The 12,634-nt window shown below is 45.1% G+C and overlaps 1 protein-coding gene across 1 annotated transcript in view; it reads right to left on the bottom strand.

Annotated features, from left to right (window-relative positions):
• The window catches only part of DHRS7C (dehydrogenase/reductase 7C), a 46,758-nt gene that overhangs the window by 17,203 nt on the left and 16,921 nt on the right, over positions 1-12,634 (bottom strand). The window contains exons 3-4 of the mRNA XM_006029346.2: positions 11,705-11,817; positions 8,109-8,319 (exon numbers count right to left, since the gene is read on the bottom strand). Coding sequence (XP_006029408.1) covers positions 8,109-8,319; positions 11,705-11,817 — 324 coding nt within the window. The remainder of the gene's footprint in view (positions 1-8,108; positions 8,320-11,704; positions 11,818-12,634) is intronic.

Below are 12,634 nucleotides of genomic sequence, written 5' to 3'. Positions count from 1 at the left end.
CCCCAACCACCCTTCTTGGCCTGAGTGCCAGGCCAGCTGTGCGTGGAACCCAAGCAGTGCTAGTGGCCCAACTAGGCTCAGCTCCTCCATATGCAGCTTCCCTCAAGGGCCGATAGTGCGACTCACTGTCCACATGCAGCTGGATGGGCGGCCTCTCCACATCTTCCCACAACACCTCCCTGCTCCCTCAGCCCCCAGCCAGCTCCCCACAGGAGTGTGTCCAGTGTCCAAACACACACATACACACACACACATACACACACACGAATGTACAGATGCATATACACATGGACACACATAGGTGTGCACACAGGTATGAATACACATGTATACATGCACAGGTGCACACAGGTGCACGCATGCACATACACAGATGCACACATGAAAGAGGGGCACCAGCAGGACTGGGGAGACTGTAGGGTGGAGTGAGGGGCACCAGCAGGGCCTGGGGCTGCTGTGGAAGGTGTTTAATTTTAATCACAGATTTTGGGGGGTTTATCAGAGAATTTGTGATTTTTTTATCAGAGAATTTGTGGATTTTTTATCAGAGAAAACTAGGATCCCTGCTGATGAGAGATTTCAACGTTCTCGACATCTGCTGGAAAAACAATACAGTCAAACAAAATGTCAAGCTAGTTCTTAACCTGTGTGGCGAACCTGTTCCATAAAGTTGAAGATGCAACTAAGAGATCATATATCTCCAATCTTGTCCTTACAAATAGGTAAGAATTGGTGGAGGACATGAAGGTGATGGGTAACTTGACAGGAAGTGACCATGATATAATATAATTTCAGATTCTGAGACAGTGAAAGCATGAGGTCAATAAAAGTAGTATGCTAAATTTAAAAAAGGCAGATTTCAACCGAATCAAGGAGTTAATAGGCATGGTGCCACAGGAAGACAGACTGAAGGATAAAGGTATCCTGGAGGGCTGGGAGCTACTAACAGCACAGTATTGAAAACTCAACAAGAAACTGTTCCAGCATGAAGGAAGCACAGGAAGAATGGCAAGAGGCCAATGTAGCTGTACAGGTTTTCTAAGATGCCTCAAGTGCAAAAGGAAAACATACAGGCCACGGACAAATGGACAGGTCACCAATGTAGTGTATCAAGAAATAGCAAGAACCTACAGGAACAAAATCAGGAAGGCAAGGATAAAGAATGATCTGTACCTGATGATGGAAGCTAATGACCAAGGAAGTTGTGGTTTCACTGTTAAACAGCCAGGGAGAACTCTTAACAGAAGATGCAAAGAAGGTGGGCAACAGCTCAACAGCTACTTTGCCTCAGTCTTCACAAAAAAATTAAAATACAGCCAGACACCGAATAAAAATTACTTGGATAAAGAAAGGGACAAGCTGAGGGATGAGATAAGAACAGACAATCAGGGAGCTTTTGATATGTCTGAATGAATTGAAGTCATCAGGACCTAATGAACTTCATCCCAGGGTACTAAAAGAATTGGCAGGGGTGACCTGGGTTAGGGTCAGAGAGGAAAGCAACAAGGTTGATTCCATGGTGGGGGTCTGCTATTGACCATCAGACCAGGAGGAAATGGTGAATGAAGCTTTTTTCAAACAGCTAGCGGAAGTTTCCCAATCACAGGCCATGGTTCTCGTGGGAGACTTCACTCATTCTGACACCTACAGGGAGGGCAACAGTGCACAGGCAATCCAGGAAGTTTCCAGAGAGTACTGGGGACAACTTCCTGGTACAAGTGCTGGGGCGGACAACTAGGGACCATGCTCTTCTTGACCTGCTGCTCACAAACAGGAATGTATTGGTGGGGGGTGTAGTAGTGGATGGCAACTTGGGCAGCAGTGACCACAAAATGATTGAGTTCAGGATCCTAAGGAAAGAGGGGATGGAGAGCAGCAGAGTAAGGACCCTGGACTTCAGAAAAGCAGACTTCAACTACCACAGGGAACTCATGGGCAGGATTCCCTGGGAAGCCAGGCTGAAGGGGAGAGGAGTCCAGGATAACTTCCTGTACTTTAAAGAAGCCTTACTGAGAATGCAGGAACAAACCATCCTGATATGCAGAAAGACTAGCAAGTATGGCAGAAGACCAGCTTGGCTTAGCAGGGAATGCTTCAGTAAACTAAACCACAAAAAGAAAGCATGTAAGTGGAAACTTGGGCAAATAACTAGGGAATAATATAAAAGCATTGCTCAGTCATGCAGGAATGAAGTCAGGAAGGCCATAGCACAGTTGGAGTTGCAGCTAGAAAGGGATGTAAAGGGTAACAATAAGGGTTCCTACAAGTATGTCGGCAGCAAGAGGAGGATCAGGGAAAGTATGAACCCTTTAATAAATGGGGGTGGCAACCTTGTGACAGAGGATGCAGAAAAGGCTGACATGCTCAATGCTTCACAGGCAAAGTCAGCACCCAGACTCCTGCACTGGGCAGCACAGTTTGGGGAGGAGGTGAACAGCCCTCAGTGGTGAGAGAACAGTTTAGAGATTACTTAGAAAAACTGGATGTGTAAAAGTCCATGGGGCCAAACGGGATTCACCCAAGAGTGCTGAGGGAGTTGGCTGATGTGATCACAGAGCCATTGGCCATCATCTTTGAAAACTCATGGTGATCAGAAGAGGTCCCGGATGATTGGAAAAGGGCAAACATAGTGCCCGTACATAAGAAAGGGAAAAAGGAGGAGTTCCTCCTCTAGGGAACTATAGACAAGTCGTCCTCACCTCAGTCCCTGGAAAAATCATGGAGCAAATCCTTAAGGAATCAATTTTTAAGTACTTGAAGGAGAGGAAGGTAATTGAAACAGTCAGCATGGATTCACTAGGGGCAGGTTATGCTTGACCAACCTGATTGCCTTCTGTGATGAGATGACTGGCTCTGTGGATATGGGGAAACCGGTGGATGTGATGTACCTTGATTTTAGGAAGGCCTTTGATACGGTCTCCCACAACATTCTCTCAGGCAAGCTAAGGATGTATGGGCTGGATGAATGGACTGGAAAGTGGATAGAAAACTGGCTGGAGCACTGGGCTCAGAGAGTAGTAATTAATGGCTCAATGTCCAGTTGGCAGCCAATATCAAGTGGAGTGCCTCAGGGGTCAATCCTGGAGCCAGTTTTGTACAATGTCTTCATCAACAATTTGGAAGGTGGCATAGAGTGCACCCTCAGCAAGACTGCAGATGAAACCAAGCTGGGGGAGTAATAGATAAACTGGAGGGTAGGGCTAGGAGTCAGAGTGACCTTGACAAATTGGAAGATTTCTCCCATGCACTAGTACAGGCTGGGGGCTGACTGGCTGGGCAGCAGCTCTGCAGAAATTGACCTGGGGGTTACAGTGGACAAGAAGCTGAATATGAGCCAGCAGTGCACCCTTGTTGCCAAGAAGGCTAATGGCATACTGGGCTGCATTGGTAGGTGTGTTGCCAGTAAGTCAAGAGAAGTGATTATTTCCCTCTATTCAGCACTGGTGAGGCCACATCTGGAGTACTGTGTTCAGTCTTGGGCCCCCCCAATTGAGAAAGGATGTGGACAAATTGGAGAGAGTCCAGCAGAGGGCAACAAAAATGGTGAGGGGGCTGGGAGACATGACTTATGAGGAAATACGGAGGGAACTGGCTTATTTAGTCTAGAGAAGAGGAGACTGAGGGGACTTAATAGCAGCCTTTAAGTACCTGAAGGAGGTTTCCAAAAGAGTATGGAGCCAGACTGTTCTCAGTGGTGGCAGATAACAGAACAAGTAGCAACTGTCTCAAGTTGCAGCAAGGGAAGTTTAGGTTAGATATCTGGAAGATGTTTCTGACTAGGAGGGTAGTAAAACACTGGAACAGGTTACCCAAAGACATGGTGGAAGCTCCATCCTTGGAGGTTTTCAAAACCCAGCTAGACAAAACTTTGAAGTCATGGGAGATGAGCAAGGCACCAGAGAACTGGAAAAGGGCCAAGGTAATACCAGTCCTTAAAAAAGGCAAAAGAGAAGACCTGGGGACCTACATTCTGGTTAGTCTTACCTCAGTACCTAGGAAGTTACTGGAGCATATCCTAAGGAAGTCCATTTAGAAACATCTGGAGAAGGAAGGGCTGATCACAAGCATCCAGTATATATTTACAAGAACAAAGCATATCAGACAAACATGATCTCCTTCTTTGACAGAATAACTACTTGGGTGGATGAAGAGAATGCAGTGGATATAGTAGTATATATCGGAACTTCAGCAAGGCTTTTGACAGTCTAGTATGACCTCATAAACGAATTGGAGAAATGTGGGCTGGATAAAACTACTGTTTTGCCCAGTAGCCACAAGCAAAGGTTAATTGTTGACAGATCCATGTAAGAATGGCAGGTTTAACATGGAATCCTTCAGGGGTCTGTCCTGGACTCCATGCTGTTCAACGTGTTTATTAATTATTTGGATGCTGGCATAGAAAGATTCTTGAGCAAGTTTGCAAATCACACAAAACTAGGAAGGATTGCAAACATACTGGAGGATGAGACCGCAAGTCAGAAAGATCTCAACAGATTGGAAAGCTGGGCTGGAGCTAACAGGATATATTCAATACTGACAAATGTAAGATGCTAGACGTTGGGAAAAATAATCATAAATGCAAATGCAAAATGGGTGATGGCAATGATATGGATAAATATCTGGGGGTCTTAGTAGATCACAGACCCAACATGAGTTTGCAATATGAACCAGCTACACAAATGGCAAATGTGGTTTTGGGATGCATCAGTAGAAGCATTGGGTACATGACAGGGGAGGTGATAGTGCCTCTCTACTTGACACTGGTTAGGCCTCACCTAAAGCATTGTGTGGAGTTTTGGACTCCACATTTGAAAAAGGATATGGAGAACTTAGAGAGGGTCCAGAGGCAGAAGACAAAGATGATGAAGGGCTTGGAAGGCAGATCATACAAAGCGAAGATGAAGAAGCTAGGCATATTCCGCTTACAGAAAAGGTGCTTAAAAGGAAACATGACATAAGTCTTCAAATACTTGAAAGGCTGCCATAAAAAAGAAGGAAAAAAAACTTTTGTCTCTTGCTGCAGAGAATAGAATGTGAACCAGTGGCTTGAAATTGCAGTGAAATAGATAACGTTTTGATATCAGGAAAAACTTATTCACTGTTAAAACAGTGCAGCAGTGGAATAAACTGTCTAGGGAAGTTGTGGATGCTTTATCACTGGAGGTGGTGAAGAAGAGAGTAGATAGCTTCTGATCAGGCATAATGTAGGTTTATGCCTATGTTCTTTTGTGACTATTTTTCATGTGTCTTGGCTTTGCAGGTTGTCACATGGGGCCAGGAGAGAGTTCACACACACACACACACACACAAACACACACACACCCCCTGCCACCCACCTGCCCCTGCCACTACATGAACCAAGGTTTTGGTTGTTTTGTTTTGTTATCAAAGCTTTACTCAGAGACTGGGGGTTTTGACTGAGGTGTGCCAGTGCTCCTGCTGGGACTTAAGCCCTGAGGTTCCTAGCTAGAGGGTCTTGCCCCTCCACACAGGGTCTCATATTTGAGGCCAGAAAGGTATACTACCCCATGGTCAAGTTAGTACAGACTGTGGGTGTTTTTGCTTTCCTTTGCAGCTAGGGAATGGCTCTCTTCCTGGGATCTCTTGAGCAGATATTAACAACCTTTGCAGCCGCAGGACATTGTCCACTGTGGTCCATTGTCCCCCTGATTTACCTGTGGCAGGTTAGGGTGTTATGTCTTGTGTTGTGTCAGGGTTGATTTTGTAGTTTTGCTAAGCAGTTAGACAATGTTGGGAGTTGGATTGCATAATTTCTGGAGGTCTCTTCCAGCCCTACTGCCCTATGATTCTATCATTCAGACAAGACAGGTGGTGGTGATGACTTGTGGGGATTGGGAAACGTAGCATTGACGGGGTTTATCCTCCTCTTGTTACTCAGTTTCACAGACTTGGGGTGCTCCTAAATACTCTGCTGCAGCTGGATCTGCAAGTGATAGCATTGGGTAAGAGTGCCTTTCAGCAGTTCCATCTGGTGAGAAGGCCGATGATGGGAGGGTGTTGCAACACTTTCTTTGACATTCAGATCTGGCCATCATCATCCATGCCCTTGTAAAATCAAGACAAGACTATTGCAATGTGCTCTGTATGAGGCCATTCTTGAAGATTGTCTGGATTCTGCAGCTGGTACAGAATGCAGTTGCCCTACAGGGGTGGATTGCCAGGAACACTTAACATCACAAACACGTGCTCCAGAATCTGCACTGGCTACAACTTTCTTTGTGAAATATAAGGTGCTGGTTTTGACCTATAAAGCCCTAATGCCCTGGGTCCTAAGGGACTGCCTTGTTGCTTATGCCCCACTGTGATCCCTAAGGTCAGCTGAGAGCAACCTCCTGCAAGTGCCATTGAAGTCCACGTAGCAAAACAGTGTGGGAGATTGTTCTCAGCAGTCATTCCTCAGTTAAATAACTTCCTCCCTCTTGAGTCCCACTAGAGCCTGAGTCTGGATATCTTTCAGAAGCCCTGTAAACCTTCCTATTTGGGCAGGTGTTTAGGAAACAAACTTAGACTGTGATGTTTTTTCAGAGAGGGCTGGGGGAAGGGGGAAGTTCTGTTTTGTTAATACTTTCATTGCCTTTTAAGTTCTTTTGTTCTTCTGTTCGTTCTCTTGTTTTACAAATTATTTTGTTCTCTTAAGCTAGGGATAGATATTCAAAAAGTCTGAGCCTAAATTGATTCAATATTTGCAGGTTAGTCTAACCTGGCTAGGCTGAACCAGTTTGAAACCAGACGGACATTCTCTCTGGACTGAGGAAATTCAGGCACATGCCGGCAGTGGCTCAGGCTAGAAGCCAGGGGGTGCTAGAGAAGCCCTCCCTTCCCTTCTGCAGGGAGCTGAGCTGATGGGGGTATAGCCAGGCCCCAGCAGCACTCTCTCATTAGGGATGTCTGCCTGCACAGTCCCGGGCTTTTCCGCACTGGCTGCTCAAGGGGGAGAAGGGTTGGAAGCCCCAAGCCCCAGGCTAGCACTCTGAGGCAAGGGGTGGGGGATGCAGTGCATGCATCTGTTGATGATACAAAGCTTTTCAATCTCCCTTCCTGTTTCGTCATACTGCCTACAGCAAACTGACAGGAAAGCAAGACAGTCAGGGGGAGGGGGGCACTGATAAAAATCTTTATCACTCGATTAGCAAAACAATAGCCTCTCTCCACAATACTTCAAACTTCTTAAACAGCTTACTGCCTGTTGATTAGCTCCAAAAGCCCTAAGCGGTCACTGTCCTGTCAGCCTATCCCAGTGAAATTGGAGAAGGACATACACACGGACACCTCTCAGCATTAGCTAGCATACCACATGCTGGCCACAGTCCCTGCTGTGGCAGAGAGAAGAAAGAGAGATTTTCTTAAGCAGCAAGCAGTGATGGGGGGCAGAGGGGGGGCACAGGGAAGCCAGCAGGCCATCCTGTGCCTGCAAGTCTATGCCAAGCTCCAGCCAGATGGCAGAGCAGAGAGCCCTGCCCAGCCCAGAGAGCATGCTGGGATGCTGGGGGACTCTGATTTTACTTAAACCAGCAAGGCGTCTAGGACAGACATTGCATAAACCAGTTTGAGCAAATCAGTTAAGTCTGATACTACATTCAGCCAGGTTTATCTCAAACCAGTTTCAGCCATTTTCAAACTGGTTTATGTGCCCTGAATGTCTGGTTTAAACCAGTTTCTGATCACTTAAACCAGTTTATGTGTAATGTCTGTCCCTAACCCTATTGTAACCTGCCTTTAGCTTGTTGGGAAGTGTGACATATAAACCAAATGAATGAATAATAGTTTTCTATTTGACTGCATGCCTTCCCTAAAAACTGATGCCTTTGCTGTAAACTAAACAATCACATGCCAACAGAGGTCACTGCAACACTGTTGTTTTAGAAATTACCTTCTAACAGGCAACTGCTTACTGGTTAACTAACAGTCCTGTTCCCATATTTCAGGAACCTGAATCTCATTTGTATCAATTTAAATTTATTGATTTTAAAAGAGATGTTCATGTGCACTATTAGAGCTGAAAGTAAAACACAACTCAATGTAAGACATGAAAACAATGATTTCAATATGAAACTTTAAGCACAACCTTCAGAAGCAGAAAAACGTACCTTTAGTTAGTGTTATAGGTCCAAAATAGTTGGCATCCATAATCTTTTTATCCAACTCCAAGGAAACACTCTGCACTACTCCTTTCACTTTCAGACTGGCATTGTTGATCAATATATCCACACAGCCATAGCAGTCCAAGATTTCTTTAGCTACGTCTTGGATGCAGTTTATGTCTGAGATATCCAGAAGTACCAGCTTTGGTGTAAACGTCTGTAAAAAGGGAACTACTTTATTATTAAACAAATATACAATCATATAGCAGAAGAATATGTTTCTGAATAAACTATTTCAAAGTGTATTTGCCATTTCAAGTAAAGAAAATGCTTCCGCCATTGCAAGAATCTGGTTTTCTTTTCTGCCAATTTCAGAGGAATTGACACAGTATTGCTAATTGTCATGATTTTATCATGGCTCTGACAATATCTCATGCATCTGTTAAGGCCCCAGTCTCTGGATCCAAGTGACTATAAGACAACCTGTGCTTCCATTTTTATAATAGTTCAAATTCTAGACATTGGTTTTATGGGAAGAAAAACAGGCTGCCAACTAGACATTGAGCCATTGATTACTACCCTCTGAGCCCAATAATACAGCCAGTTTTCTATCCACTTTACAATCCATTCATCCAACCCGTACTTTCCTAGCTTGCTTGGGAGAATGTTGTGGGAGAGCATATCAAAAGCCTTGTTTAAATCAAGATATATCATGTCATGTCCACATCCACACAGACAGACATCTCATCATAGAAGACAATCAAGTTGGTCAGGCATAAGTGAATCCATGGTGATTGTTCCTAATCACCTTCTTATAATTGTGTAAAATAATATACTGCACAGTAACCCTTCCCTGGGAGCATATCTACATGTGCTCCCTGTTGGCAGCAGATTTACTCCCCAGGGGAGCAGTCCAGTACAGGGCTGCTATCTTATTTAAAAACTAAAGGATATGGAGAAGTGCAGTACGGAGATATATAGCAGAGTGATTATTTTTCTGAATCAGCATTCTAATTAACATTCTGCACAGGGACACCACAACCTTCTTTTACTAATCATTTTTTTTCTTTTTAAAGACCTAGACAAAAATCACATTTTTTAATTTACATATTCCAAGCCAAATTAGCCCAAACAAATTCCAAATCCAAGAGTCAGTCCTGAACTATAAGTGGCCCTACTACTGGCAAACATCCTTCACCCCTATCTGGGGCTTCAAATGTTTTCAAAACCTTTGGCAGGCATCCTACTTGCAGGCCCAAGCCCAGAGGCTTGGAGTTCGGATGCCCCTGAGTTTTGCTTTCCCTCAGCCATAAGGCCGCAGGAACAAACTGTGGCAGAAGGCCACCTGTTTCTCCCCAAAAACTCTGCTCTGTGACAGTTTGGTTAAGAAGGGCCCTGCAGAGGGTACACACCTTACCCTATCTCTGTAGGTAACCTGAGCTGGATACATTCCTGAGGGAGGGGGGAAACCTGCTCCCTCTGCCTACGAGACTGGCATCACATACCTGGGTGAGGGGCTTGGGCTCCCTGGGGAGCTAGGAACTGCCAGGCTGCCCAACAACTAGTGATGCATTTCAAATTGGTTAGCTGACAGCCAACAGGTCCTGGCCTCCATTGGACCAGGTAAATGAGGTTATAAGGGCTATATAAGTTAAGGACTGCTCTGGAGGAGGGGGCAGCAGCCATGGGGAAGGCTCAGAAAAAGAGAGAAGAGTTGGAACATGGGAAACTTGTTCTCTCTCTCAAAACTCATGATCATGCCTCCAGAGGGAATCTCCACCTGCCTCTGGATGATACTTGTGAGTAAGCTACCTGAGATCTAACTAGATATATAGCTTGCAGTAACTCAGATGCATGATCAAAGGCTATCCCAGCCACCCTGTTTGCTCTATGGGATTTCTCTGATATTGCTCTACCCTCTACCCTATTCCAACCCTACCCCTTGTAACCAATAAAGTTCTCCTTTGTACCTAGTGTGGGAGACTTATTGGGAGTGGATCTAGATTATACCTTGGGGTCCCCTTGGTTTGGCTGATGAAGGAAGACCACTACTTGTGCTTCTGACTGAGGGAAGCATCCCAAGTTCTTGAAGTGACTCAAGTACCCTCGAGGGCTACTAGGCCTGTGTTTCCCAGAGTGCGCAGAGCCAGAATCAAGCCCATCCCTGGGTGGTGTCAGTGTTACCCCCAGGCTAGTAGGTGTGCTCCAGGAAGGGGGTCGGCCAGATGTGAGGCACCCCCAGGGAGGCACTTAGAGCCTGGAAGGTGGTCGGGCACAGTGAGGTGGGTGGCTCAACACAGGAGTGGCTACTAGCCCACCACAGAAGCTAGGGAGGAGTCACCCTTTTCCATAAAGTGGGCATAAAGCCAAGACCTTCCCACTCCAGTGGCTATGTGAGAGGTTTACTATACATTACCTTGGCAGGTACTATATCCCTGTGTCAGGAGAGCAGTCTTCCCTGGGTGTGACTAGAAAAGCTGCCTCACGTAAACCAGCATTAATAGCCCCCAATTTTTTTTTTTCTACTTATGAGTGCACTGCAGTTGTAGAGGTGTGTGATCTGGTTCTAACTCACTCGCTGGGACTTATGAAGAGCAATGTGGAGTATGTATGGGAAGTCTCATTTGCATAAGTTATTTGCATGCTCCCAGTATATGCAAAATATATATGCAAATAAGTCTTCTTGTTTGTTTATATTGCTCACCATGGCTTTGTAGTGAGTAATTGAGAACTGAGTCAAAATTGAAAAATAATTCTGTTTATTTAGCATTCTTTTTTAAAGTATTTAGGCAAAGGGAAGCAAGGTAAATAAGGGATCTAGGCAGGTACTAGCTTACCAATACAGTAATTTGGCCCTGGTGTAGAAAAAATATGACTTCTACAGTTGTAGGAAAATCAGTTATAGTATGAGATCTGGGTCTAACTTTGTCCCTTTATCTGTTGTTTTTGTGTGGTTATTTTAGGGGCTGCCAACTAGGGGTATGAGTACCCCTAGATGTATGTGGACTGAGCCTAGAGAGTATACCTGGGTGGGTGGGGACAGTGCACTGCTACTTTCCAAGAGCAGGGCAAGGTCAGTGGCACCCCTCTGTTGTATGTGGAAGCTTGCCCATGGTGGCTGCCATCACCACACCCCAGCCAGATGAGCTTTCTTGCCCCAGCCCTGCTCCTCGGAGGCAGCGGTGCTCCATCCCCACCCACCTGCTCATGCACATTCCCTACTTCCCTGCTCCATGTCCAGCCATGCACTATCCCCCACCCCACCCCGACTTGGTGTTTGGCCATGCACTACCCCGCTCCCCACCCCCGGCCCCTCCCTCCTCTTGGTGTCCAGCCACCAGGGGCACTTAGACTAAAAAAGGTTGAAAATCCCTGGGTTATTTTATTAAATTGGAGTAGAATTTAGGATTTAAGTACTACAGCTAAAACTAGGATTTGAATTGCATTTTTTGGCCTAATTTCTAAAGAGGCAGTACACCAAAGCTGTGGTGGTAATGCCCTGAAGGCTCAATTGGCCTCTTATGTCCCTGGCAGATCTTTAAAATTTTTCCTTACAGAATTATACTCTTGTCATGTACAAAGCATGAGAAGGAAATACTTACCACACTAGGGTCTGCTACACTGATTAGAGCATCATGCAAGGCCTCTAGTTTCTCCCATGTCTTGCCACATAACACTAGCCTGGCTCCTCCAGTATGAAACACTCGAGAGCATTCTGGAAAATAAAAGTATCAATAAGTAATAATAGCCATAACAGCAAGTCAATTATATTAATTTCACTTTAAAATAAATGATTGCTGTTATTAATACAACTGATTTGTCAAGCTTCATGAATATTTGAAAAGGCAACCTATATAAAAGAATGAGGAAAGAATAAATATTTCTACAATATTAAAGCTGAGATAATGGTTCAGTACAGCCTTGGGACCTAATCACTCTTTTAAAAAGCATAACATCATTTAATTGTGAAACAGGTAATGTCATATGAGCATTGGTATACAGGCATTTAAGGCCTTGCATATGCCAGATGATTGGAAGATAGCCAATGTGGTCCCCATCTTTAAAAAAGGGAGGAGGGAGGAGCCGGGCAACTATAGACCCGTCAGTCTTACCTCAATCCTGGGGAAACTCTTTGAGAAGATCATCAAGGAGCACATCTGTGATGGGCCGGCATCGGGAATGATGCTCAAGGGCAACCAGCACAGTTTCATTAGGGGCAGGTCATGTCAGACCAACCTGATTGCCTTTTACAATCAGGTCACAAAAGCATTGGATGCAGAAATCCAGGGCAGCCTAAGGGCCAAAAGGGGAGCACATAAAAAGTGGAAACAGGGAGAGATCACCAAAGACGAATATACCTCCTCTGCTCGTGCTTGTAGGGAGGCAGTTAGACGGGCCAAAGCTACCATGGAGCTGAGGATGGCAACCCAAGTAAAAGACAACAAGAAATTGTTTTTTAGATATATAGGGAGTAAAAGGAAGGCCCAGGAAGGAATAGGACCCCTGCTAAATGGGCAGAAACAACTGGTGAC

The sequence above is a fragment of the Alligator sinensis genome, unplaced genomic scaffold (genome assembly GCF_000455745.1).
Source record: "Alligator sinensis unplaced genomic scaffold, ASM45574v1 scaffold1023_1, whole genome shotgun sequence".
Lineage (NCBI taxonomy): Eukaryota > Metazoa > Chordata > Crocodylia > Alligatoridae > Alligator > Alligator sinensis.
Note: the sequence above shows the minus strand (reverse complement) of the source record. Positions and strands in the feature narration are given on the sequence as shown.